The following is a 27,198-nucleotide window of genomic DNA, read 5'->3' as shown; positions in this document are numbered from 1 at the left end:
CAAATGTTTGTACAATTATTCATAGGAAAAAACTGTAAAATGATTACACGTGGCTTACCTCATTTATAATTAACAAAAAATAATGAGAAATGATCCCTACACTCATTTTTCACAACAGCCCCACAACAAGCTGACGTGGCTGATGATATTTTATTATTTTTTTACAAAAAGAAAACAAAACAAAACAAAAAAAATAATAAAATATTACCTGCCACTTTAACTTGTTGTAGGGCTGTTGTAAGAAATGAGTGTATAGATCATTTCTCAAAAATAATTTACAATCATATTTTGTCCGTTAAATTAACAAATTCCAATAGTTTGACATGTCATATCCAATATAATTATGACATGTGTCCTATTTAAGTTAAACTCGCACTAACAGAATCTATTAAATTAGTAGACAAAATATGACTGTAAGGAGTAAATTGTTTTTTTAACGTATCTTATAGACTTTTGAGTTCATTTTGATATCGCATGGAACTATTTGTAAATCAAGTAAATAACTTAACTGATTTTACATTTCTTCCTTATTTAATTCTAATAATTGATTTCAATCAAATAATTAAAATTTTATTATCAATCCAAAGTTTTCTTTGGAATTGAGTTGTTGTAAATTTTTTCAACTTAATGTATTAAATCGATATATATGTGTGTGTAATTTTTATATGTATTTTTAATAGAGTATATAATTTTCACATCTAATTTTAAATCATGTATATTTTGGGCTCATATCATTTTAATATATTGATTGAACAAATTTCTTCCAACTCCATATGGAGGAAAATTTTGTCTTTATCCTAATATTGGTCAACTTAGTATTTATTATATTTACCAAAAAAATTAAAAGATTAATATCAGTTTAATATATTGAATTGAACAAATTTATTTCAACCCAATTTTGAGGTAAACTTTATTCTTATCCTAATATTTATCATTTTTACCTAATATTAGTCATCTTAATATTTATTATATTTACCACAAAAATTACAAAGTCATAAAGTGATTTAAAAATACATATATTTTAAAATTGGACATAAGAATTACATGTATTTTCGACGCATATTAGTTTAATAAATTGAATTAAAAAAAAAAAATTAGGATATGTTTGTCCCTCTTACTTTTCTTTCGGATGCGCGAAAGTTTTAGGATATGTTTGGTAATTTTTAAAACGACTCATAAATTCGATACAAATACGACACGAAAGAATCAAATTTGAGTTTAATATTATCGAGTTCAAGTTTCGGTTATAATCCGTTTATAATCCTGTCAGGCAAGTCAACACGCGGATCATATGCTGGACACGATTATAACACGATTAATATTTAAAAAAATAAAAAAGAAACTTCAAGAGCCCTAGCCACGGCCCACGCAGTCACGCAAAAGTTCACTTCACTGTCTTCATAACGCACTGCCTGTCACTGTGTCTGCCTCTGCTTTCAAACTTTCAAACTCAAACTCAACTCTCAAGTACTCAACTTTTCACTTTCAGAGTCTCAGACGTTCACGGTTCACCCGTCGACCGCCGTTCACGCAGCCAGCCACGAGCCGTCGAGCCCAGGCCCCAGAACGCCTCACACGCACACAGCCAGTCAGCCACGACGCCTCACGGTCTCACGACTCTCACCTAGCTTCAGTCCGGCGACTCCGGCCCTTCACGGCTTCAAAGTTCGGTGACTTCGGTCCAAAGACTCCAAATCGTGTGATTTTTTAAGCTCACACACGGTCAAAGTTTCTGGATTTTTGGGTAAGTTCCTGTTGTGGGTTTGCATCAAACTGCCGTTTAGTCTGTTGGGTGTTTGTGTAAATTCCTCTTGTGGGTTTCATGCTGTTTTTGGCACTTGGACGGCTAAAAAATTAAAAATGGTGTCTTTAGTTTTGTGTAAGTTCCTGTACATGCTATTGACTGTGTGAACTGTGAATCCGGTCATTAACTAATGGTGTACTGTACATGCCATCATAACCGGTTCAACTCCTTCCTTTCCCCTCTTTGGGTTGAGAAAACTATATAAGAATTCCTGGTTCTATTCCTGATGGGGGCCAGCGGTAGATATAATTTTAAGTAGTTCATTGACTGGCTGACTTTCTAATTGCCCAATGTTGTTATCTGTTTCTGATAAAACGATATGAAAAAGTTATGTATGTGTATGACCCACGTACTCCGTAGATAAAGTAGATATCCAACAATACAATATATATGGATAGCAATGTTTTGGTTTAATAACTTTAATCCACTGCGTGAGGGGTGGTCTATGAAGCAATGTTTGAGCTGTTGGTTTAACAGGAAAAATATTTGCTTTCAGAGAAGGTGGTAGAACAGTGGGTGCATGGGTTGTCTCAAAAGTAATTGGTTGAAATGCTGGTAAACTCCCTGTTCAAAGCCTCAAACAGCATTCAAAATTTCAAAAAATCCTTTCAAAAAAATCGGGTCGTGTCAGGTTGGCGGGTTATCCGATTATTAATCGTGTTTATTGGGTTGTGTTCAGGTTACTCGATTATTAATCAGGTCGTGTTCGGGTCACGAGTTCCAACCTGATTAATAATCGGGTCGGGTTCATGTTGGGCCCGTTTACATAATCGGGTCGGCCAGGTTGACACGAACCCGACCCTTGAACCCAAATTGCTAAGCCTATTTTAGGGTTAGAGCTAATTGTTCCTTTTGTATGTTTTCGCATGTACATGTACTTGGTTTGCGTGTATGGATTTTGATAATTGGTTCGTGATTGTTTCCTATTCTTCCCTTTTGGTTTAGGGTTCATCTTTTGCGTGATTTTATTTGGTTGACGCTAGGTTGGGAGTTGTTACACGGCGAAGATTTTTATTGTTGTGAGGGTTAATTTTGAAAAATAAAGAGATTGAAGTATTAGCCAAGAAAAGAATAGGATTTGATTTGTTGGGTCCTGTAGAACTTGCTTTCCTTAATTTAACTCTTCTGGATAAGTGTTCTTTTGTTTCTTGTTACTGTTTCTTGCTTGTTTGTATGGCTTTTCAGAATAATTAGATTGTTTGTTTGGGGGTTCTTTTAGAATCAGGTGTAGTGTGAGTATTGGTTAAGTGATGTAAGATAAGAACGAAGTAGTCAAAGTTAATTTTCTTTTCTTTGTTCTTTGTTCTTTTTCCTTTTTCTTTTTTCTTTTTTCTTTTTTTTTTTTGGTGTGTGTGTGTGTGTGTTTTTTTTTTGTTTTCCACTATAGTGAAATTTGATATGTATAGGATTTAAACCTGCAAGAAATCGAAAACCTGTTAGTTTGATTCTTGTTCTAACCAAAGCTATTAAGAAATGTTAGTGTGTTGGTCTTTGAACGGGTTCGTTATAATGGGGAAAGAATAAATATGTGGAGATTAGGTTGTGAGACCATACATCTAAGTCCAGATCATTGGTAACTTGAGCTCAGGGGTGATAAGAGTCGATGGTTTTGTTTCTTTCTTTTTTTGATAAGTGGTTTTGTTTCTTGAGTATGTGCAAGCTTGGATGTGGGGGTTTGATTGTTTATTTTGAAATTTAATCAAGATGCCTGAGTCCCATAACAACGAGAAATCAATCAAACCTTTACAAATGGTGTGCAACATATAGTGAAAGTGCCTTTTTTTTTCCTGGAAAAGAGGGGTGGGGGTGAGGGTGGGGTCAGGTAAAGTTCTTGAGTTCACCAATTATGATTGTTTAATTAGCTTTGATTTGTTTCAGGTGGTTGATTTTGATTGGATTTACTTTTAAATTAATTAGTGTGTGTCTTCTACTGAATATGGAATTCTCTTGTGTACTTATTGTGTACCTGAGTTTCACCCCTTTGTCCATCAGCCCTTCACCACCGTTCCTTCATTAGCAATACTCCATGGACGGATTCGTCCCAAAAGAAGGAAAAGTTTAATGCTTCATGGAAGAAGGCACCCCCCAAAGAAGAAAAGAGCGCAGCTCTGCGAAGAAGATGCCCTTGAAAGATTTTATGAATCGGTCATCTCCTCTCCAGACTGACTCATCTACGAAAGAAGGCAGCCCTCCAAAAAAAGGACGAAGGAAAGACTCCATGTAAGAAGGTATCGCAAAAAAAGACAAAAAGAGGTACTCTATGGACCGACACCTATCACCTCCCTGGAGGAGTCCACCATATATTTCTGAATTATCAACTCGGTATCCAACAGAAGATCATGTATCTCATAGTCATCGTGACGCTAGGATTTTCTCTCATCATTCTTACGACATCTTTTTCTGTGTGCCTTTAGAGGATCCGAAGTTTTTGGAACAGAAGATGGATCTTGTATATCGGTGGTCATCTTTAAAGTGGTATTCCATCGGTATTCATGCGGACGGTCCGGTCACGGTATACCCAAAACGGCTCACTCCTTTTTGGAAAGGATTAATTCCCTTGTCCAGTGCCTTAGCAGCCGTAGGCTCCCACATCTACTGTTTGGGTGGGAGGAACGCTGCTTGTGAGCCGCTTCGCGACGTGTATAAATTACGGGTTACTCCCCATGCCGCGAAGGAATGGGTCCATGTTTCTCCCAGGATGATTTCTGGGAGACATTCCGCACACGCTTCGGTTCTAGGCGGAAAGATATATGTTCTGAATGATTATTGTTGGGATCATACCGATCCTCATTGGTGTGAGGTTTTTGATCCTGTCAATAGAAGATGGGAAGCTTTACCTAATCCTCCAACTTATCTTCAGGATGGTTTAATCTTTTATGCAGCTCTCGAGAATCCGGATAGGATTATTGGGGCTTTTCGTGTACCCGTAGACACCCCTCCTTCTGCTATCTTCTATGAATATAACATGCAGCATAGGTCTTGGAAAGAGCTTCCGCATGCAAGGCGCAAGCTCCACCATACGTATCGCTTTGACTGGCTAGAAAGGACTCTAGGTGTAGGTAATACATTATATTGGATCGAACGCAAACATCGTGAAATCTTATTGATTGCCTACGATTTGGATTTGGATGTGTGGCTGCAAGGGCCTATACCGGGTCTTGAATGTGGTTGTATCCCATACTGTGAAGTCCGTGGAGGTCCAAAACTTCCTAGATTGCTCCATCTGGAGAAGAAGAGGTTCTGTGTTTTAGAATGTACACTTGCCGACGAACTTCGATGCATGGCAATTGATGTTTCTCATATGGACGATAAAACTTTAAGCATATCGGTTGCTTGGGAGCAAAAGTATGGGGTGGATCCACAACTATCCAAGGGCATGCCTCAAGAGTTAACATTTTGCACTAAATTGTAATTTTGCAAGCACTAGGTTGCTCTATGTTGTAATGCAAGCACTTTATTGAAGGAATTTGTTATCTTTTCTTCTTTTTTGTGAGATTGTGAAACTGTTATTATAACGGTGAGATTTTGGCTGATGAGAAATAGTATGAGCTGATGAAATCTATCCATTAGTTTGAATTCTTATCGTCACTAGATATTTTTCTGGATGGTTTTGTTTCTTTTTTCCATAATCTGAAGTTCTATTTTTACTCATTTTAAAGCATAGAAAAGTGGAGAGGAACATTTATCGTATGTAACTCAAGATGTTAACTAGGGATGACAATCACTCAGATATGTTTTTTATAGGGGAATTGCTATTCACAAGATTCACATAGTTTATAACCTTCATGCTTTTAGAAGTTATAAATGTGTGCATACTTGTATGAGAAGGAGTAATTGAATAACTGTACAACTTTTGCAGATTGGGAAGGGGTTTTTCTTGCCTCATTTTATGTTCAAAAGGTTAAAGTGTGGAATCTAGATCCAGAATTTGTGGTTTTTTGGCTGTTGGAAACATGAACGTTAAATAAATTTGCAGGCTGCCGAAGAAAGAGCTGAATTTTGACAGGATGAACTAGTAAAACCTACTTTGACACAGTCCAATGACTTGAACCACGTGATTGTGGTATGGAATAGCTATAACGTCTCATTTAGAAATCATCAGCGACATTTTATACAACAAATTGACAAAAGCCTCTAAAAATCCTGATGTATCGCATAGCCTTTTGGAGTGTGTATTAAATTAAACTGTGCCAAAGTCATCATTTTGAATTTTTGTGTTTGGAAAGATGTCTTTTATTGTTTGCCTATATGTGTCTCAGCTGGAATCTGACATACACTGTGAGTGAAGGAAAAGCTGTAACATTTTTTTTTCCTGATTTGAGTATCCTTCTATCTTTAAAAATATGAAATTTGTGTTCTGATGAAAATTTCTATACAGCAACTATGACATCTTTCTAACTAGAGATTGCTTAGCATACTCTAAAGTGAAGCCTGCTGTGAATCAAATTTCAACGCACCCCTGTTTTCAACGCGATTCCCTCGTCAAATTCTGCCAGAAGCATGGGATTTGCGTTACAGCTCACGCCCCTCTAGGAGGTGCTGCGGCCAACAATGAATGTTTTGGTACAGCTTCGTGTTTGGATGATCCAGTTCTCAAAGTAAGTTAACTTCTTCCTCTCTTAATGGATAAATTGTCATCTGATATCATTACCTATGAACATAAAATTTGTCTGATAACACTTTTTCTCTCCCTTATGGTTTCTCGTTTCAAAACAACAAACATTAAAAACCCAAAACATAAAACACTCAAAACTACTTTCACATTTATCTTACATCAGAACACTTTTTCAAACAAAAAATACCATCTAAAATGTATCAACAAACGGAGCCGAACATCTCCGGTTCTAGTCTAGCGAAAGTTTTGTTATCTTGTTTCTGTCTGTTCCAGGAATTGGCTGCAAAATACAAAAGAACTGTGGCCCAGATTGTTCTTCGATGGGGCATCCACCGTAACACGGTTATCATTCCAAAGACAGCCAAATTGGAGAGATTGGAACATAATTTCCAAGTTTTTGACTTAGAGCTAAGCAAGGAGGACGTGTGAAAGCCTTTTTGTTAACTCCATTTTACTTGTTAGCATTAGAACTCTGTAATTTATGGTTGATACCTGCATCCTTATTCCTTTGTCTATATGCTTGGGGGTGTATTTAGCTTTGCAATTTCGGAAACCAAAAGCAAGTTTTTAAATAAAATTACAAAAAAGTGTCCCATTTGAGGGATTTGGTGTAGGTGCTGTAAAAAAATTATAGGAGGTTCAGTTCATATATAATTCCAAGTTTTTCATGAAATAGAGAGAGAGGGGAATCAAATCCGGACCGTTGAAAAAATTACAGGAGATCATGTAGTTTCTTTTACAGCACCCAAGCCAAATTTCTATTTGAGAGTGTTTGAAAAAAATAGTAATTCGAAAATATTGGAAAAAAAAAAAATAATCATGTTTTTCAACCGCAGATAAAGGGGTGTGTTTTTTAAAGCGCACAATTTTAAATATTAAACTACGATTTTACTAAACATTTCGCTACAATTTTAAAAATAACAATGCCACTGCTTTCGGAGAATATAATATTTTCAAAAACAACGTAATTAATTAATGAATCAATTAAACAAATAGTTTTTAACAAATTGAACAATTCATAATATGACGTCGGTGAACAATTTTCAATTGCATCAGAATGTCGGACCTCTAATAATGCAGTAGTAACTCTTTTATGGTGCGTTTGGGTATTGAATATTTCGAATATGAATAATATTCTGAATCTGATTGCGAATTTCAAGGCAGTGAAAATGTGTTTGGATGTTGAATATAATTCAGATTCTTTTTGAATATGTGTTTGGGTGTTGAATTTATGAGATTGAAAAAAAGTGTTTTATAATGGTATAAAATGATTGGATTTAATGAAAAGTTGTGTATAATGATTGGTATAATAAAAAATAATAAAATTAATAATAAAAATTAAAATTAAAAAAACCAAATTTTAATTTATAAAAAAAAAAAAAAAAAACTAATAAAGGAGAACCGGCAGCCACCCCTGGCCCCAGGGGTGGCTTTCGGGCCACCCCGAAAATCCACACGGGGTGGCTCAAAAGCCACCCCCAGGGGGTTGCGGGGTGGCTCGCAGGCCACCCCATTCTCCTATTTTTCTTGTTTTTTTTTAAAAAATTTCTTTTGCCAGCTTTGATTTTTGCGTTGGAAAGAATGCACCTCGAAATTCACTGTCAATTCATGATTTCATTGCCTTGAAATTCAAACTGCATTCAGAACAATATTCAACAGGCAGATGGGTTTTATTCCTCATGGATCTGGGTTCCGGGTTTTTGAATAAAAACCCGATTCAAATATTGAAAAATATTCAAACATTTAGACTTAAATCAAATATCCCAATTTTATTTTACCATATTTATCTTAAAATATAAAAAAAAAAAAAAAAAAAAAAAAAAAAAAAAAAATTACACTTGCATCTTCAAACTCACACCCAAATTACAATGTCACCCCAAACTTTAAAAAGTTGCAATTGATCCCCTTAAGCTACTTAGCCTCTCCATTAAAATTTTTCTTTAAATCCGATAGAAAATGTGTAAAATATCCATTATACCCCTCTCATTTATGTTGAAATACGCCATGGCTCAGTCTCCTCGGTGATTTTTTTAAAAATAAAAAATTATTTAATGTATGAGGATTATTGCAATTTATTTTCCGTTGCTCTCAGATGTCGCATGCCATTTTCGATTTTCCATACAAATTAGAAGCTCAAAATTGATTTTGCTGGAAATATTTTTCAACCAAAAACATTTTGCACGGACCCTTATTATCAAAAAGTTTCCTAATTTTCAATTTTATCAAATAAGTCTATTTGGATAAAACGTTTATTAGAGAGATCAATCTGTCCATATTTTGTCTTCTTTTTTTTTTCTTTTTTTTTTTTTGTTTAACAGAATGCTACCCAAACCCAAGAAGTACCAAAAATAGTATATAAGAAACCGATAAAATCAAAATAAAACAAAAACAAAAATAAAATGAGTACTGCCCTGCTCTTTGTACAAGGCTTTTTCACGGGCCTGGAGGCCCAAAACATTTCATGGGTAGGTCTTATTAGTAGAAATAATCTGTTGGACCCAATAAAAATTAAGGTTAAATAGTTCTATGGTCTTTGAGTTTTCACAACTTTATTTTTTAGTCCATAATTTTCAATTTGCATCACAGATGGTACTTCAATTTTAGGAAAAGATCGAATTAGTATCTTAGTTAAGTTTTCCATCCAAAAACTAACGGCTCGCCACGTGTCAACCTCAGAGGTTGACACGTGGCACTATATAAAAAAATTGAAATTGAAAAAATAGAAAAACAAGGAAGCCACCCACCTTGGCCACCATGGGGGTGGCCAACCACCCCTTGACCAAAAATAAATAAATAAATAAAGATTAGTTTTGGCCCTTGAAGGTGGCCGGACCACCCCCAAGGGCCACAGGAGTGATTCGGTCACCACTAGGCCGGCCGGTATAGGGGTGGTCGAACCACCCCTATGGCCCTTGGGGATGGTTCGGCCACCTCCAAGGGTCAAACCCTCCAACTTTTGTTTTTTCCATTTTGCCCTTGGGGTGGCCAAACCACCCCCATAAGCCACAAGGGTAGTTCGGCTACTCCCAGACTGGCCGATCTGGGGATGGTCGAACCACTCCCGTGGCCCTTGGGGGTTGTTCGGCTACTCCAAATGGTCAAACCCTCCAAATTTTGTTTTTCCTGTTTGACCTTGGGGTAGCCTAACCACCCCCGTTGCCCTTGGGGGTGGTTAGGCCACCCCCAAGGGCAAAACCGATCTTGCCATTTTCTTTTTTCTTTTTTTTTTTTGGTTCAGAGGATGGGGGTGGTTCGGCCACCCCAAACTGGCCAGCCACCCCCTTTTTTTAAAAAAAAATCAATTTTTTTTTCTTTTTTTTTTTAATATATTTTTTTTATTTAGTGCTACGTGTCAACCTCACGTAACAGACCGTTAGTTTTTTGACGGAAAACTTAACCGAGGTACCAATTCGGTATTTTCTTAAAATTTATGTACCATCTATGATGCAATTTGAAACTCGTAGACTAAAAAATAAAGTTGTGAAAACTCAGGGACTAAAAATGTGTTTAACCCTAAAAATTATAGGGCTCGTTTGGTAATGCTTATTTGAATTTTCTTTTTAGTTGTAATGTGATATAAATGTGAAAATGGCTTTTAAGTGTTTTATGAGTGTTTTATATATTGAGTTGTTTGTTAATATTTTTGTTTTTTTTTTTTAAAAAAAAAAAAGCACTTGTAAAAAAAATAAATAAATAAATTAAAGATTAGTTTTCACTGTCACATCATCCAAATTGTATGAGAGTCATATAATAGTTTACTAAATAGTATTACTCCTATTGAATAAAATAAAATAAGAACAATATTATATAGTAAATTGTTATATGACTGCCAAACAACTTGATGACGTAATAATGAAAATCATTATTTGGATTAGCACTTGTAAAAAAAAAAAATAATAATAAAATTGATGACTACTTTTGACTTTCACATCATTCTAATTATATTGCAGTCGTATACTAATTTACTAAATATTATTATCAATCAAATAATAAGAGTATACAGAATAAAAATATGATACGTTTATAACTCTTGTATAACACTAATTAACCTACTGAATCAATTGCAAAGGCCTTGGTATCACCTCTTCCAAAAAAAAAAAAAAAAAAAATATTGGCCAAAGAGTATTCATACCTTAATATGCTCTTTCTCAAAAATAAAATAAAATATATTAATATTCTCTTACGCCAAGGCTTAAACGTGATATTTTAAGCTAATCATTGTGCGATTTTATTTTATTTTATTTTTTAAAAAAAATCTTCACTCTCTCTAAATAGGATTTCAGTGATCAAGACGTGTATAGACTTTCTTTTTGACTAATTCAATTAAATTATAGCCATATTGAATACTTACTCTAGCTTATCTGTAATAATTTAATTAACATTTTCACTTTCTCCGGCTCTTATGAACCATATAATATAGTTATTACTTTATGATACTTTTTTAATTTTAATTTTTTTAACTGAATTGTATCATATTCCTATCCTAACCCCAAATGTCTTTACTTTCTCTATCAAAATAAAATGTTAAAAATTTGTAATGAGAATATTGAACTTTGTTGAGATATAAATTACAGGTGGACTCCTCTCAAGCAGCCTCTATATGAAAGGTAATTAGGCCCTCAAATTGCGCAATTAGCTTCATAAGGAAGTTTAATCAAAATAGCTCTTAGAATCTTCTCCATATGGCCATTAATGCGATCTACATGGTAAATCATGCCCTATAAAAAAAATTTCATCTTATTGATATCCATGTTACCATAGTGGACGATGAGCCTCTCTTATAAGTAGGGGCGGGGCGCACCCAGGTACATATTATGCACATTTTCTTCTATCTTATGTTTTTTATTCAATTTTATCAGAGAATTTTTACTGACTTAGGCATCAAAGTATTCCTGGTCCTCTTAGGGATCGAAGAACTTCTTTCGACTATTTTGTAGAAACTTCATCGTCGGTCCGACCGTCCAAAAATCTGCTTAAACAAACTTTTGTTTTTCTATATTTTTTTTAATGATAGTATACAAAATGTATACTCATTTGAAGTGGAACCTTAATCTCATTCTAATTGAATCGATTCAATTGTTAAAGAAGGCAACCTTTCCTTGTCCCTTCAAAACTCCACCTATCAAGTCTCCCATGACCCAAGAAAGCATATCCATTTCTTTGCTTAAACTATAAACCTTCTTATTCTTGAGCAAAAACAAACACCAATTTGAGCTTCCAACCTCATTACTTGAACCAAACAAATTCAACTAAATCCAATTTAAAATCCATCACGCATTCCCCAACCGGTCCAGTCCCCACATCCAACGGTGATGATGGCTCACCACCACTGTCCGGTCCTGTGTCATATCTCCTAAATTGGAGGGTAGTCTTCGTCATTTCTTGCCCACCCTGGCCCCACATATATAAGACCAAACAATTCGACATTTTCACAATTACCGTCCTGTCCCTTCGTCCTCTTCCAGAACACATCTTTCACATTCGCAATATATTCTCTCTTAACAGGACCTCTTCGTTTAAAAAACGACAACGTATTCTCTCCTCCTCTTCTTCTTCTTCTTCTTCTTCTTCCTCTTGGTTTTCGTCTTCCGCAATCTCTCGGTGTTCAAATTCTCCGATTCCAACAGGTAATCTTCTAGAAGATCTTGAATCCAGCTATCAAACGTTTTAAAGCTCAAGAATTGTTGTTTTCTTTCGTTCTTTGTAAATTCATCTCCGGCTTTTGTTGTTTAATTTTTTGTTCGAATGTTTTTATTTTACGTGGATTTGAGCTTGTACGCGGGGATTTTTGGTTAGATGAATGGTTCGCTTGCTAGATTTTGAGCTACCCCAGGGTTCTTGTAGCTGGATTAAAATGATTTTTTTTAATTTTTTTTAATTTTAATATTGATTGTATTATGTTGTATCTGATTCGACTGTTTGGCTTGTGATCAATTTTGGTTATCAAGATTGTGAATGCATGGGGTTTGCAGGGGATCTCGATTGCGTGCTTGTGTGGTGGATTGGTATGAATCTGATAAGATTGTGACTTTTTATTATGTGGTGGATGAAAAACTACATGTTTTTAGGTTTAGTTGCTTTGACATTTAGCTCTGGTTTTTGCTGTAAATTTAAATGCGGAGATAAGCGGTTGATAGTTAGCTTCAAAGTGACTGAGGATAATCAATGCATAGGTGTTCATGGTAAAAAAAATAAAAAAAAATAAAAAAAAAAAAGGAAAAAAAAATAAAATTGGTATCTCTCTGAGTTGATAGTTAACAGAAGGCTTTTTCATTTTTTTTTTCCTATAAGATTTTCCATTAAGTAATCGGTAAAGATCTCTTTATGCTTAGAGTCCAGAGGTAAAGAGGAATTAATTGATATTTGGATTTCTTAAATGTGATAACTGATTTTTCCATTGAATGGCTCTGATTTTGTTGGGTATTTTATATTCTTAGGGAAGGAACAGAAAGAATTGCAAGCTCTTTTAAGAATGGAGACAGTGATATATTGCTTGTGTGGATGGATTTTTGGTTGAACAGTGTGATTGGGAATAGTTTTCTTACCTTATTCTTATGATTGTTGTCAGATGGCAAGGGAACAATATGACACTGTTCGGAAAGTTGACGAGCCCACCACAAGTGCTCATTATGATAATTCTTCAAACCAAGGTGGTTCTACCACAAGTGGGCTTGTTTGTGATCCAAGTGTAGATAGTGAAAGCAGTGAAGTTAGCAAACCTAATGATGCTGCCAGTAACACACATAATATTCCATATATTTATAGGCAAGATGTTGTGAAGAGCAATCGCAGCAGTATGATTGGGATAGTGACTGAAGTTGCTGGTGACACAGATTCGGATAGCAGCATCACTGATGATGAGGATGATGACGGCGATGACGATGACGGCGATGGTGGTGAAAATGAGGAAGAAGGTGGTGATGGGAATGGCAATGCCACTAGCGATGGTGATTGGACTAGAGGTGGTGGTAAGAGTGCTTCTCTTCCAGCAGACCAGCTTCGAGTACTTTGGATGGATGAAACTGAGTTGACCGAGAATGTTAATGATGTAACAGTTCTTGATCGTGGATTTTTACATGGAGATTTTATTGCTGCTGCTTCGGATCCAACTGGGCAAGTGGGTGTTGTGGTGGATGTGTATATATCTGTTGATTTGTTAGCTCCTGATCGGTCTATTATAAAAGATGTTTCATCCAAAGACTTGAAACGCATTAGGGATTTCACTGTGGGTGACTATGTGGTCCTTGGTCCTTGGCTAGGTAGAATTGATGATGTTTTAGATAATGTGACTGTGTTGTTTGATGATGGTTCTGTGTGTAAAGTTCCAAAAGCTGAGCCACTGCGTCTAAAACCAATTTCGAAGAATATCCTTGAAGATGGTCATTTTCCTTACTATCCCGGCCAGCGTGTAAGGGCCAGTTCTTCATCAGTTTTCAAGAATTCCAGGTGGCTATCGGGCTTGTGGAAAGCTAATCGGTTGGAAGGTACTGTTACAAAGGTTACAGTTGGATCAGTTTTTATTTATTGGATAGCATCTGCTGGCTATGGACCAGATTCTTCGACTGCTCCCGCTGAAGAGCAGAGTCCAAAGAACTTAAAACTATTGTCTTGTTTTGCACATGCCAATTGGAAATTGGGTGACTGGTGTCTACTTCCCTCATTGGCACTTTCATCCTCCGTTCCCTCAGACAATGGATTACCAAAATCAGAACTTCATGATTCGATCAACAGTGAATTAGATTCTACTCAAATGGGAAGTGGGTGTGATTCAGAAGAGGTTTCATTGGAGGAATCAAATGAAAGTAATGAATCCATGGATCTTGATCCGGTTGCTTCAGTGGATGGAAATGATAGAAATGTTCAAGTTAATGAGCCGGACTTTAGCTCTTGTGGTAGTTCATTGTCAGTTTCTAAGGATCCTGTCCATGAATCTTTGCCTCTTCATCGCAAGAAGATCCGAAAAGTTGTGGTTAGGAGGGACAAGAAAGCTCGAAGGAAAGAGGAAAGTTTTGAAAGAGCCCTTTCAATTGTCAAAACTAGGACAACGGTTGATGTGGCATGGCAGGATGGAACAACCGGATGTGGGTTGGATTCAACAAGTTTGATTCCGATTGATAGTCCAGGTGATCATGAATTTGTGGCCGAGCAGTATGTCGTGGAGAAGGCCTCTGATGATGGTGATGATGCTGGTGAAGGCAGGCGTGTTGGGGTTGTAAAAAGTGTTAATGCCAAGGAGCGAACAGCTTGTGTAAGGTGGTTAAAGCCAGTTGCCCGGGCAGAAGATCCTCGAGAGTTTGACAAGGAGGAAGTAGTAAGCGTGTATGAATTGGAGGGACATCCAGATTATGATTACTGCTATGGGGATGTTGTTGTTCGGTTGTCTCCAGTTTCTGTTCCTGAAGAAACAGCTAATTGTGGGGATTCTATTGAGGAACTGAAACAGCAAAATGGATCAAATGAGGTTAAACGGGATATGAAAAAGCGCTCAGGATGTAAGAAAGTGGATGATGCATCTGGAAATAAAGCTTGTGGTGGCTTCTCAGATCTCTCTTGGGTTGGGCATATAACTGGCCTTAGGAATGGTGATATTGAAGTTACATGGGCTGATGGGATGGTTTCAACGGTATATTTCTTGCCTAATAATATTATTTCCTTTTTCCTTTTTATTCTTTCTTTATGAATGGAAAAGAAACTTACATAGTCTGTTTCCTCTAGTCTTGTATCTAAAAGCTTAATCAGTGACTTTGATTTTAGAAATCTATAACATAATTACTGCACGTTTTTACCTCCCTTTGGAATAAAAGGGAAAGAATAGAGGTTATTTTATCCCAGATTTAATGATATTATTTATGTAAATTAGAGGTGAAAATATCTGGTAGCTACCTAAAATGTCTAAAACTGAATAAATGGGGCGTTAATTATGTACATAAACCTCAAGAGAGTATCGGAGATAAATGTAGAAGCCTCATGCGAGGTGTCTTTTGGTTACTCAAATGGTCTGTTTTGTTGCTTTATAGATGGAGGGGGGATAATGTAATTTCTAATGAGTGTTTGGGTCGGAGATAAAATTGTTGTGATATTGTAACTTTATCTTCTTTGTTTTATTTGCTTAGCCATACCTAGCAGCTTAAAGTGGGAATCATTTCATAACGCACTGCACTCATACATTCCATCATACTCTGATTTTGGAACTATTTTCTTTCCCTTTCTTGTGGAAGAGCTCTAACGGTGGTTGATTTAATTATTTGAATCTTTTGTGTGCTGTTAGGTTGGACCTCAAGCAATATATGTTGTTGGTCGAGATGATGATGATGAGTCAATTGCTGCTGGGAGTGAAGTTAGTGATGATGCTGCTAGTTGGGAAACGGTTAATGATGATGAGATGGACACCATTGAGACTCCTCAAGAGGTTTGTTTCTGTTCAGAACATTAGTATGTGTGTCATTTAACTTTGTTTACTGTCTGTTAGAAAGGTCCGGCAAAGAAACTAGTATCTGTGATTCTCATGCAGGGATGGGACTTGTTATTCAAGATGTCCTAGACAGGACATCTAGATCAGGATTCACAAAAAGGGATTTGGCAAAATTGTACCATGGACACTCATGTCCTAACTTTGATAATGTCACTTGGTGATCTTCGATCTTAACTATTGATATTCATTTTAAATGAATTTTTAGAGTAATAGATTGGATGGTTGAATACATATTGGGAAACAAATTCTCTATTATTATTCTGAGGTGGGAATATCATATAGTCCATTCCTCCTCTAGATGATTGCCACATATACATAATTTGTATTCTATTCTTCTGTCATGCATGCAATTTGCTAGTACATGACCTGAGATATACACTGTAGTGCATGTCATCTATTATGTTGAATGAGTGAATGATGCAAGTCAATGATGTTCAGGAAGATGGGTTGCAGAATGCCGACTACATAAATTCTGACCCAGAAGAAAGTGGAGAGAATTCTGGCAGAAATTCAGCACTGTCAGTTCCCTTAGCTGCATTTCAGTTTGTTAGAAGACTGGCCACTGGAATGTTCTCACGGGCACAAAAGAATTTAGGTCCAATTAGTTTAGTTGAAAATGAGCTTGAATCAAAAATTTCTGAGGGAAAAGATTCTAGTGATGAGTCTAGCTCTCAGAAATCAAAATTCACTGATAGTTGTGGTAGGGAAACTGAAGAAGAGGTTGCCCCTGAGGCCCAAGAATTGCTTGAAGCAGCTGAAGCTTTATGCAACTTGAGGACTGAAGAATCAAATGCTCCAGCATGTTCAGGGGGTGACACTTGCAGTTTCAAACACTTCGATATAGCTAAAGATCCCTTGGACCATTATTTCCTTGGTGCATATGGACAGGTAACTGCCTTTTTTTTTCCTTTCTCTCTCTCTCTCTCTCTCTCTCTCTCTTGGGTCTCATCCTTGATATCTCAAATACGTTACAATGTTGTTTCAGTTCATTCTATTGGCATTGTGGTAAAACTCCCTTATTTTAGTCGGATCTTACATGCATACTCTTCAAGACTTCAAATGTACATGGATATATTTCTTGATAAGTAAATCAATCTCAAGAGAAAGCGCGGAGGGGCGCAACTGAAGTTCATGGGATGTATAAAAGAGAGACCCCCAATTAAGGAGAAAAAGAAGAACACAATTCCAAAAATTTAGTAAAACTAGAAAAGTGAGGGCTATTGTATGCTGCCATTCAAAAACCTCTTCATTCCATTCTTTCAAATCCGTTTTCAAGGCTCAATTTGCGCCCTAGAATAAAGTTAAGGGAGCCCTAAAAACTATATGGCATCCATCAATGTTTCAATTGTTCCACAAATCCCTCCGACTTCAACCACATATTCTCAAACTTAAAATACCGACTACTCCTAACCGCAAGACCACAATCAAGCAACAAAAAGGAGTGATCCGATAAAATCCTAGGGAGTTTCTTCTGGGAAACATTAGGGAACTGAGCTTCCCAATTAGGAGGGGGATATATTATAGAAGAGTTTTGTTTTTTTTAAAAAATTAGGCATCCAATGGACTTTAAACCCAAGAGCTTACCATCCATCTCATTCTTATTGGGGGAAGAAGTGTTATTCGAGTTAGAGCTCATTGGTGATATATTATAAAATAAAAATAAGAAACTTACATGGATATATTGAGAGCAGTAACTAGGAAACTGTAAGCTTAAGAGCTATGGAAATTTGAAACTGGAAAAAGAATGTTTAGTTATCAAGAGAAGGAAAAAAGAAGAAGAAAGAATGTGCAGGTAGGTGCTTATGTAATGTCTGTATCTTTCTTTTTCTCTAGAATTTATTGTTTGCTTAATTTCTCAATGTTTTCCCTTTGACATTTTAAAAACCATTTTACAATAAAGTTGTGTTTAAAGTTTATTATTGTCATTCTGGCTCCAGCAATTGGTTTAAGCATATTTATTGTATAATGTCTGTAATATGTAGTTTGCTTATTTCTTAATGCCCCTGCATAGTTGTTTAGTTATTACTCTCATACAAGCAAGGATCTCTTTTTGTGTTTTGGACATTTTCTCCAAATGTATGTCACTTGCAGAATAACAACGGAAGAAGGTGGTTTAAGAAGGTTCAACAAGATTGGAGTATCCTTCAGAATAACCTCCCTGGTAAGCGATACTTCAGTATATCAAATTGTATAATGTCTTATGAGATTTTGACAATTGTGTCCTATTTTATCAACTCTTGCTTATAACTGACAAATTTTTAACAGATACAATCTATGTACGAGTTTATGAAGATCGAATGGATCTCTTCAGGGCAGTTATAGTTGGGGCATATGGGACTCCTTACCAAGATGGCCTCTTCTTCTTTGATTTTCACCTTCCACCAGAATACCCTGATGTTCCACCTGTAAGATATACTGATGTTAATATCTAGTTCTATCTTTGATGTAGAAGCTGTGCTTACTGATTGTTTGAGCCGATCACAAACATTTCCATTATCTTTAACGCAAAAATTTGGTGTCTATCTGTTCTCTCACCAAGTCTTTGATGTGCAGACAGCATACTATCATTCTGGCGGCTGGCGGATTAATCCAAATTTATATGAGGAAGGCAAGGTGTGCCTTAGCCTTTTAAATACTTGGACTGGCAAAGGAAATGAAGTTTGGGATCCAAAGTCTTCTAGCATCCTCCAAGTGCTTGTTTCACTCCAGGGATTAGTGCTAAATTCTAAGCCATATTTTAATGAAGCTGGGTATGACAAGCAGATTGGGACAGCTGAAGGAGAGAAAAATTCTTTGTCATACAATGAGAATACTTTCTTGCTAAATTGCAAGACAATGATGTATCTTATGAGGAAGCTCCCCAAGGTAATATATCACATTCGGTATTCAATTTTACTTTTCCTCAGTTTTGTTTGCTGATGTGCATTAGGCATGGTATCATGTGCTCGCACTTTATTGTGTTAGTGGTGTTGTTCATCCATGTGTGGGAGAGTGATTGGCAAGCTCCCTGATTTTGGTTAGAATCTGTTGCCGAGTTTGGTGAAACCTGCTACAATATTATTAACAATCAGCTGTATACTCAAATGACATAGAAGAGATGGGTAACTTTATGCAGTAGTAAAGGCATTATATTAAGTTACAAGCCAACTGCCGTGGGATCTTTAATTCTTTAATTACAAAGATAGTGGCATTATGTAGGATGAAAAATTGGATGCTTCCGAAACCATATGGTTAAAGAATTAGTTTATTGGCTTCCATTTGTTCTTTAATTGCACTGAGGCATTGTGCATTGCTGAAAAACACATCCTCAGTAAATACTTCAAAAATTCTCTTATTTTTCGAGGAATTCTAATATACAGCTGATTCTTTGAGCATCGGCAATATCCATGTTTTATGTCTTGACTAATTAGAGTTCGTTACCATCATAATGGCTTGTGCAGGACTTCGAAGAGCTTGTTAAAGACCATTTCAGGAAGCGTGGTTATTACATCCTTAAGGCCTGTGATGCATATATGAAAGGTTACTTAATAGGCTCTCTCACTGAGGATGCGTCCGTGAGTGATAAGAGCAATGCCAGTTCAACTTCAGTTGGTTTCAAGCTAATGTTGGCAAAGATAGTGCCCAAGCTTTTCTTTGCACTCAGCGAAGTTGGAGCTGATTGTCAAGAATTCAAGCATCTGCAACAGTCTTAGCGTATTTGGAGGGTCAACCTCCCCAACATATTGGTCGAGTCAACAAGGTCAGTCTTTGATTCATTGCTCCAGCTTCCCCCCCATCAGTGTAAAGGCTTTCCATGCTTTGTGAATGTTTCACTTATGTAACTTGTGATCATAAACGTTCTTCTTTCTTGTTTGAAAGCCTTCTCCATTTTTTGGGAACGAGGGATTTTGGAGCAAAATTGCTGGTTCTCCTATTTTTTAATTAATGAAACCTTTCATCAGCTAACACAGCATATTGGGAATGGTTGCACTCTTTTGGATTTGGCTCCTAACTTTTTGTGTTGACATTTAGTCGGGATTTGCATTAACTTTCAATTTTGCTCTTGTTGACAATAGATGAATTGAATATTATTGAAGAAAAATTATCTAAACATTTTTTTTTTGGATAAATTTATCCTCCGAATTGGATGGGAGGAATTTCTTTCGATTCAGTTTGAAGGAAGACTTTATCCATTTTTTTTTCCGTAGTTTCGATTGAATGTCCATAAATCTTAATAGAAGAAAATAGCAGCGTTTTACAAACAGTTTAACCTTCTTTGGTGTAGCTTTCTTCGCATGGAACTAATTGTCTAAGTGTGTGGTATTGGTTATCTATTTGCATGTTGATTCACGGGCTAGTCACCAGGTCACTTGTTCAATCCAACGGGCCATCAGCGAGACAACAAATTCTAAAATATGAAATGCCAAGAAAAGCATGGATGCTGCCATTTTCAGATAAGCCTTTAGCAACGGGTTGGTGGGATCTCTAGGAATTCGGAATTCGGAATTCGGACAGCAACTGTGAGAAAATCCATCTAAGACCCATTTGCCGAAATACATTTTGGGCTGCCCAATTGTCTATCCAAGCAGTTGGGTTTTATTTGGCTCTCTCACAATTATTGTTCAAATGGCTAGCAATTTGAACTAAATAAACTGCTGGATATCCCAATCTGGCAACAATCATCGTTATAGTTTGAGGATTGTAGGATGGAAGATTGCATGTGATTTGATCCCATAAACACAACCTTGCAGCGTAAAAGATATATAAATGTCCAATACTAAGCATAACCCCTCTCTCTCTCTCTCTCTCTCTCTCTCTCTCTCTCTCTCTCTCTCTCTCTCTCTCTCTCTCTCTCTCCTGTGGACAGATTATTATGGCCAAAAAAAAAAAAAAACTGAAATATATTGGATGAGATATCAATATCGGAAAAGTAGCAAAAAGCATTAGATTAATCAAATAAGTTAATAATGTTGCCCCAAACACCTTCAAATATTGGTGATATATCGTATTTTGTTGATAGTATTGATATTAATAAATTTAAAACCTTGCTTATGGGGAACATGAAAGAAGGAAGCTTTTTTTTTAAAAAAAAAAAAAATTATTATTATTATTATTTTATCCTTCTTACTGACTTGGCCTTTATATGCTTTGCATGAGAGAAAAAAGAGTCACCTCTCTGATTGAGTTTAAAATTACAAAATTAAGATTTTCTAGGGTAGCAAATAAGAATCTTGGTCTTTCCTTTCCAATTCTTCTTTTTTCTTAGGTACAATTATTTTATTAAGTGATATTAAGCTCCACATTATTACCAATAACCTAAAGATCTTGGAACCTACTATTATATATCATACTATAGTAACTGGTCAGAGATCTCAACACAATTTTGCTTGCTGCCCGATGTGAGAGTCCTTATAGAGCCCACATGTTCGAGCAGGTCTCAGGCAACCCGCCCCATGTTCTAATAGGTGGACTCCATAAAGACTCTCTCACATTTATTGGGGATCTGGATCCAACGGATGTGCTCCAATTCCATAGCACAAAACTCAAGGACAAAATTTTCCTCTAAATTGGGTTGAAGAAATTTTCTACATCTCAATTTATTAAACTGATGTGTTTTTCATTTTCTCATACATTTTGGACACATGTCAATTTAGTAGACCACAGACTCTTGTTCCAAGCATGTCCACTAGTGTCAGCTTCGTTTCAGAGATATAACTATTGTTTCATTCAATTGTTTTTTCAACTGCATTTACTCTTCCGCAGCATTGGGTTTGATTCTAATTTTACTGTATACATGTACAAGAATTTGAAGATTCCGTGATAGTAACATCATCACTTTCAGAGGCATCCCCATCTCTATTAAACTTCCTCTGTGCCCAGAAATGCCATAAAAAGCATGGATTTTCTTACATTTCCAAGGTAGGCCAGCATCAAGGTCTTTGAGTTTCAAACAGAGGCGTTGGCTGAATTTATTTCAAGTAATATAATCTCTTTTAATTATAGCAACCAGACAAAACATGAAAACCAGACACTTGCAAATTGTACTGAGAAAGTCAAGCACCTAAAAGCTAGGCAGAAAGGCACTCATATTCATAGTTCTGTTGCCCATGTTTATGAAATTTCTTAAAACCTTTTTTTTTTTTTTTTTTTTTTTTTCTCATTTCCATTTTGTCTTTTACACTTAAGAATGGACCAGATTCCCAAGCACCTAAATAGGTTTTATTGAAGAGAACAGAATAACATGGGGATATTATGTTGGATTTACATCCTAATAGTATCGAAGGTATGTAGAATACAGTGGGGATAAAAAGCAGCAAATGCTAGCTTAGGTGAAAATTGACTGACCACCAAATCTAAAACATCATAATTTACTATCAAACACAACTGCTGAAGAAAAAAAAGGGATTTATAAGGGAAAGTGAAACTAAATCTTTGCTGGACATTCTTAACTAAAACAAATGATGAGTCGATTACAAGAGCATATTATTGTCTGTAGGGCCTAGTGATCAATCGCACTTGGTGGCACTAATGTGCAATTTGTCAGATCAACAGATTTTGGACAAGAACACTTTGTCATGTATCAAGCAGGTTCTATATAAGTCTACACAATATACAAAATGAACTAAACAACTGAACATTTTCTGCAGGAAATTGCTATATTCAGTGCAAGGCCAAGATCTACAGTATCTGCTCAAAGGTCAAACACACTCAATTTGAGTGCAATGATTGTAATTATTGTAAGAGAACAACAGCTCATAAAAGATCAAGTAATTTTTTTTACAAGTAGAGTGCAATGATTGTAATTATGAAGTTTTACATTGGTATAATGATATAAATGTGGGACCTTTATTATTTCTGTTCTTATGAATCCTAACTAGTTAAGATCCCTGGCTTCGTTTCTAAATTATCGAGGGACCAGCAACAATGAAATCACTCCAAAATCCCAGCATCTCTGATGCAGTGTCTAGAGCGAAAATTGCAATCTTAAATCCCTTAATACCATTAACATCTACATGCATGTATGCTGTCCATCTTCTAATGCTTTCAACTTAAGTAACACAACATTTATCATTGGCATGATGGCATCAAATTGGGTTTGTTTCCTATCTAGACACTTGAACCAATTCGCCGTATGCCCTTCATTATAGCACTTGTAGATGCTTTTTTCCCTCTTCTTTTTTCAGAAGGCCACAAAGATAATATTCACTTGTTTCAAGCACACTCAATCTGAATAGTTCCAATTGCTAAAGGGTTCAAATCTAAAACACACAAGTATCTAAATTTTAGTTAGTAAGAAACAAATTTATGTTGCCTATGCATCGGTACACCTTCGGCACATTTTTTTACCACAGCTACATAACCAAGAATATCTCACAGCATGACCAGGAACATCTGGATAGCAAACATCCTACGCAATAGAAACTACAGTGCAATTGAACATAAAAAACTACGAAGCTTATTGATTCTTTAAGAGGTAAACCACTCTTTCATACTAAGCATTTCAGAGTTAAGAAAAGTAATAACACCAACACTGACTCTCAATTTTTATTTCTTTCCATTTTTTTTAACTTTTAATGTAAACTCTTCAATCCAATTTAACGTGGATGAAGCATTTGAAGACACATGCCCAAATCCATAAAGGCCATTATCAATTTCTATTTTCCCCAATTAACACAGACAAATAAACAAAAACGAAAATTTTTGAAGACCCAAAAAAGGGAAACAAAAAATTCTAACAGAATAATCATACATTGGTCTTGATAATCTTCCTCCGAGCCAAGAACCTCGCCACCGGAGGTGTAAGCGCGATGGTAATCGGAACCCGAATCGGGAACAGAGCCTTGTTGCACAGCACAGCCAGCGCCAGAGCCCCACCGCTCGAGGCCGCGAGCTCTGCCGTCCGATTCCGCTTCTTCTCCTTCTCCTCGATCAGAACCGTCGAATGGGTCTTCTCCTCCTCCTCCCTCGCAAACCCATCAGAGAATGAAGAAGTCTCAGGTTCTGGAGCGTGGTCCTTGCCGGTGAGGCCACCCATGTGGAGGTTTTGGAGGATGGACTCCACGTCGACGTTGCTCTTGATGGCGACGTAGAGGCCGCTGATGGAGGCGGCAGAGACCGAGAAGTGGACACCCATGGCCACCTTCCCGTACTTCTTTAGGAACTCGCGGAATCGCCCACTACCGCCCATGAATGCTGCCATTGTTGGGTCAAGAAAATGGGGGATAGGGTTTTTGTTGGGGTTTTGACCCTCTGATTCTGAGAGTTTTTTTTTTTTTTTTTTAAAGTCTCTGAGTCTGAGCTTTGTTTGTTGAGAACAAATTAGGTGGACTTTACTGAAGTGGATAAATTCTGATTATTTAATCAAGTTATTTATTTGAAAAATATAATAATTGAGATTTAAGAAATTTTAATAATAAAATCTTTAAAATTTAGGAAAAAGTACGCACATTCTTCCCAAGCCTCAAACTTTTACTCTATTGTCAATATCTCCCTCAAATTAGTGAATGACTCAATATGTTTCAAACTACCAAAATTTGGTAATGTCCTCTCACGTTAGTAAAAAGACAAAAATAACCTTATTTTATTTTTAATAAACAAAAAAGATTTTCATAAATTCGAAAAAAAAAAAAAAAGAAAAAAAATTAAAACACCACCCGTTGGCCATTTGGGTTTTTTGTTTTTTTGGTTAAATAGTTTTTAGTTATATATATATATATATATATATATATATATATATATATATATAATTTTAAGATTTTTTTTTTTAATTTTATGAAGGATATTTCTATCATTACGGAACATTGGCAAATTTTATTAATTTGGAGAGAATATTGACTCAATCAGTAATTTTGGAGAGGAAAGGAGGGTGAGAGACATTGATAATAAGATAATAGTTTGAGGAGAGACTGACATGTTATGTCATTAATTAATTAGACAATAAGTTAAATGAGTGACTTATTTAAACCATTGAAAAATCTAAGGACCTAACTTTTGAAATTGAAAATCTAATTATTAAATTAAAATCGCATAAAAACTTACAGACTATTATATATATATATATATATATATATATATATATATATATATTCAAAACTGAAAGAGGTGAGGGGGCTATGGCCCCCCTCTACTTCCCCCTAATTCTTGATGAGATTTTTTTTTTTATTTTTTGTAATTACATTCGGTAAAGAAAAGAAAGAAAAACCAAATTAAAGTAAAATAATGTAAAATCATGTATACCATTAAATGTATCAACTTTAAATCTTGACCATTAAATCTATTTCATTTCAAATAGAGACTCGGAGAGGATCCTATTCCAAATTAAAGGGGCAACTACAAATAGGGACAAACGGGGAATGAAGAAAACATGTGGGAATATATCCGGAGTGAATTCTAATTGTAGCCCATAAGCCAAATGATGGGCTTAAAAGGTTGCATGCATGTGAACTTTTCTTGCCACATGATGGGCCCATTTAGTGTGAGACTAAAATAGAAGATCCAATTCACTGCTGGATTTCTTCTTGGCGGCCTTGTTCACCGTGTCAAAGTGAAAATCCTAATCCAAACGGGAGGATCCACCATAATCCTAATAAAGTACTCTTCTTTTTTTTTCTTTTTCTTTTTTTTCCTTTTTCTTATGATAAAGCACTTAAGGGCATGTTTGGGTAACACTTTTTTTAATTTATTATTATTATATTTTATAATTTTTGAAATACATGTTTGGGTTGTTTTGCTAAATTTGAGTTCTACTTAAGTTTTCAACTACTTTTTTCAATTTTATCTCAAGTTTTTTAAACCATCCAAACATAATTTCAAAAAATAAATTTCATTGGTATTCACAATTTAAATATAGTAAAAAATAATAAAATAGAATACAAAAAAAAAAAAAAAAAATCACATACCCAAATGTGCTCTTATATCGTCGTGGACCAGCAACACCCCCCCACCCCCCCACCCCCCCAAAAAAAATCAATTTCTGTGTTATGAGAAAAAAGAAAAAATACAAAAAGTAGAGTAAAAGAAACTTCACTAAAACTAATACTATATATGTTACTTTTGCGTGAAGTTTCTTCTACCATCTACCCTTAAAATTTATAAAGGATAACAGAATAATAGCGAAAGCAAGAGAGAAAGATAACAAAAAAGATTTGGAGCTAGCGGCCCGATGTTAGAGGCTTACGTCCACAATTGAGGAATATCTTAAGGGCTAGCTATAATATCTTAATTGTATTGAGTTGTCAGTTGTTTATGATTGTAATCATTGTGTGATATTAATTTATAGAGAAACTAAGGTGTGAAATATAAGATAGGCAGCTGATAAGAAAAATATAAATCAATCTAACAGAGAAAACGTTAACCTAGATTAGTTTCTTCTTTTAGGGTAACTTGACTTCTACGCAAAATGGTTCATGTTGAGAGGGTTTTTTCTTCTTTTAGGGTGACTTGACTTCTACGCAAAATGGTTCATGTTGAGAGGATTTTTTCTTCTTTTAGGGTGACTTGACTTCTACGCAAAATGATTCATGTTGAGAGGGTTTTTTGGTGGAGCTATTAGCTTGGATGAGAGACTTAAGGGTGCATTTAGTGCCATTGACTTGCACCCAATAAAGACTTCATGGGGTTTCTTGATAGGTATAATCGTTTGAACTCTTGCTAGCAAATTAGTTTGTTGCTTGAGGACTAGGTAATGTTGGAATATAAGATATGGTTCAGTATTAGGTATATATTTTTTTAATAGGATAATTACCTTGCATTGTAATTAGATTTGGTGGTAATCAAATCATTTGACTATCATATATACTTAACTTTAACTTTACCTACTCCAATTTTCCTGTAAATAAGAGTATTTTATATTGTAAATTTTACGGAAAACTTTACTTAACCCTCTAAATTTTTTTCACACTAGCAATTATCTATAGAAATTTTCAAAACTCTCAATTTAGTATATCAATGTTTCAATTTTATTTTTTCTTCTCATTTTTACCCATCCATTAGGATTTTCCATTAAATCCTAATGAAGAGGTGTCAAAATTTTCAAAATACTTTTTTTTTTTAATTAAAAAAATGCAAGGATTTAGGTGTTGGTTAAGCTTTAACGGAATTTTCAAAAATACCCACGCCTGAATCTTTGAAATTTTTTTTTATATTAAAAAAAAACAGCAGTATTTTAAAATTTTTAACAGGATTTAAGGTACGTAAAATCCTAACGAATTGATGAAATTGAAAAAAATTAAAAGATGAATACACTAATTAAATTGAGAGTTTTTTAAGTTTAGGGAAGTAATTGCAAAAACAGTGATAATTCAGATGGGTCAAAGTGAAGTTTTCTCT

The 27,198-nt window shown here is 35.5% G+C and overlaps 4 protein-coding genes across 8 annotated transcripts; 3 read left to right on the top strand and 1 right to left on the bottom strand.

The window, feature by feature from the left end:
- The first annotated feature begins 1,370 nt into the window (after positions 1 to 1,370).
- On the top strand, positions 1,371 to 5,380 carry LOC133882811 (uncharacterized). The gene is made up of 2 exons (XM_062322033.1): positions 1,371 to 1,744; positions 3,797 to 5,380. Exon 2 carries the CDS (start codon positions 4,065 to 4,067, stop codon positions 5,214 to 5,216), a length of 1,152 nt encoding a protein of 383 aa, XP_062178017.1. The 5' UTR covers positions 1,371 to 1,744; positions 3,797 to 4,064; the 3' UTR covers positions 5,217 to 5,380.
- Positions 5,381 to 5,608: 228 nt separating this feature from the next.
- On the top strand, positions 5,609 to 7,019 carry LOC133881021 (NADP-dependent D-sorbitol-6-phosphate dehydrogenase-like). The gene is made up of 3 exons (XM_062319987.1): positions 5,609 to 5,634; positions 6,183 to 6,402; positions 6,693 to 7,019. Exons 1-3 carry the CDS (start codon positions 5,609 to 5,611, stop codon positions 6,846 to 6,848), a joined length of 402 nt encoding a protein of 133 aa, XP_062175971.1. The 3' UTR covers positions 6,849 to 7,019.
- Positions 7,020 to 11,882: 4,863 nt separating this feature from the next.
- On the top strand, positions 11,883 to 22,669 carry LOC133881397 (probable ubiquitin-conjugating enzyme E2 23). 5 transcript variants are annotated; one of them, XR_009902503.1, is made up of 10 exons: positions 11,883 to 12,046; positions 12,988 to 15,042; positions 15,688 to 15,828; positions 16,330 to 16,779; positions 17,983 to 18,052; positions 18,157 to 18,296; positions 18,445 to 18,756; positions 19,332 to 19,630; positions 21,683 to 21,789; positions 22,518 to 22,667. XR_009902503.1 is itself a non-coding variant. In XM_062320317.1 (9 exons), the coding sequence occupies exons 2-8, from the start codon at positions 12,988 to 12,990 to the stop codon at positions 19,581 to 19,583; spliced, it is 3,420 nt and encodes a 1,139-aa protein (XP_062176301.1). In that variant the 5' UTR covers positions 11,883 to 12,046; the 3' UTR covers positions 19,584 to 19,630; positions 22,518 to 22,669. The 5 variants fall into 5 exon arrangements, 3 of the variants coding, with proteins under 3 accessions (XP_062176301.1, XP_062176302.1, XP_062176300.1); XR_009902502.1 differs by having other exon boundaries at positions 21,674 to 21,789; XM_062320317.1 differs by lacking the exon at positions 21,683 to 21,789 and having other exon boundaries at positions 22,518 to 22,669.
- A 721-nt stretch (positions 22,670 to 23,390) lies between these two features.
- LOC133882297 (uncharacterized) lies at positions 23,391 to 24,187 on the bottom strand. The gene has a single exon (XM_062321434.1). It carries the CDS (start codon positions 24,068 to 24,070, stop codon positions 23,615 to 23,617), a length of 456 nt encoding a protein of 151 aa, XP_062177418.1. The 5' UTR covers positions 24,071 to 24,187; the 3' UTR covers positions 23,391 to 23,614.
- Positions 24,188 to 27,198: the final 3,011 nt, after the last annotated feature.

The sequence above is a fragment of the Alnus glutinosa genome, chromosome 11 (genome assembly GCF_958979055.1).
Source record: "Alnus glutinosa chromosome 11, dhAlnGlut1.1, whole genome shotgun sequence".
Classification (NCBI taxonomy): Eukaryota; Viridiplantae; Streptophyta; class Magnoliopsida; order Fagales; family Betulaceae; genus Alnus; species Alnus glutinosa.
This window is presented reverse-complemented; position numbering and strand designations above follow the sequence as displayed.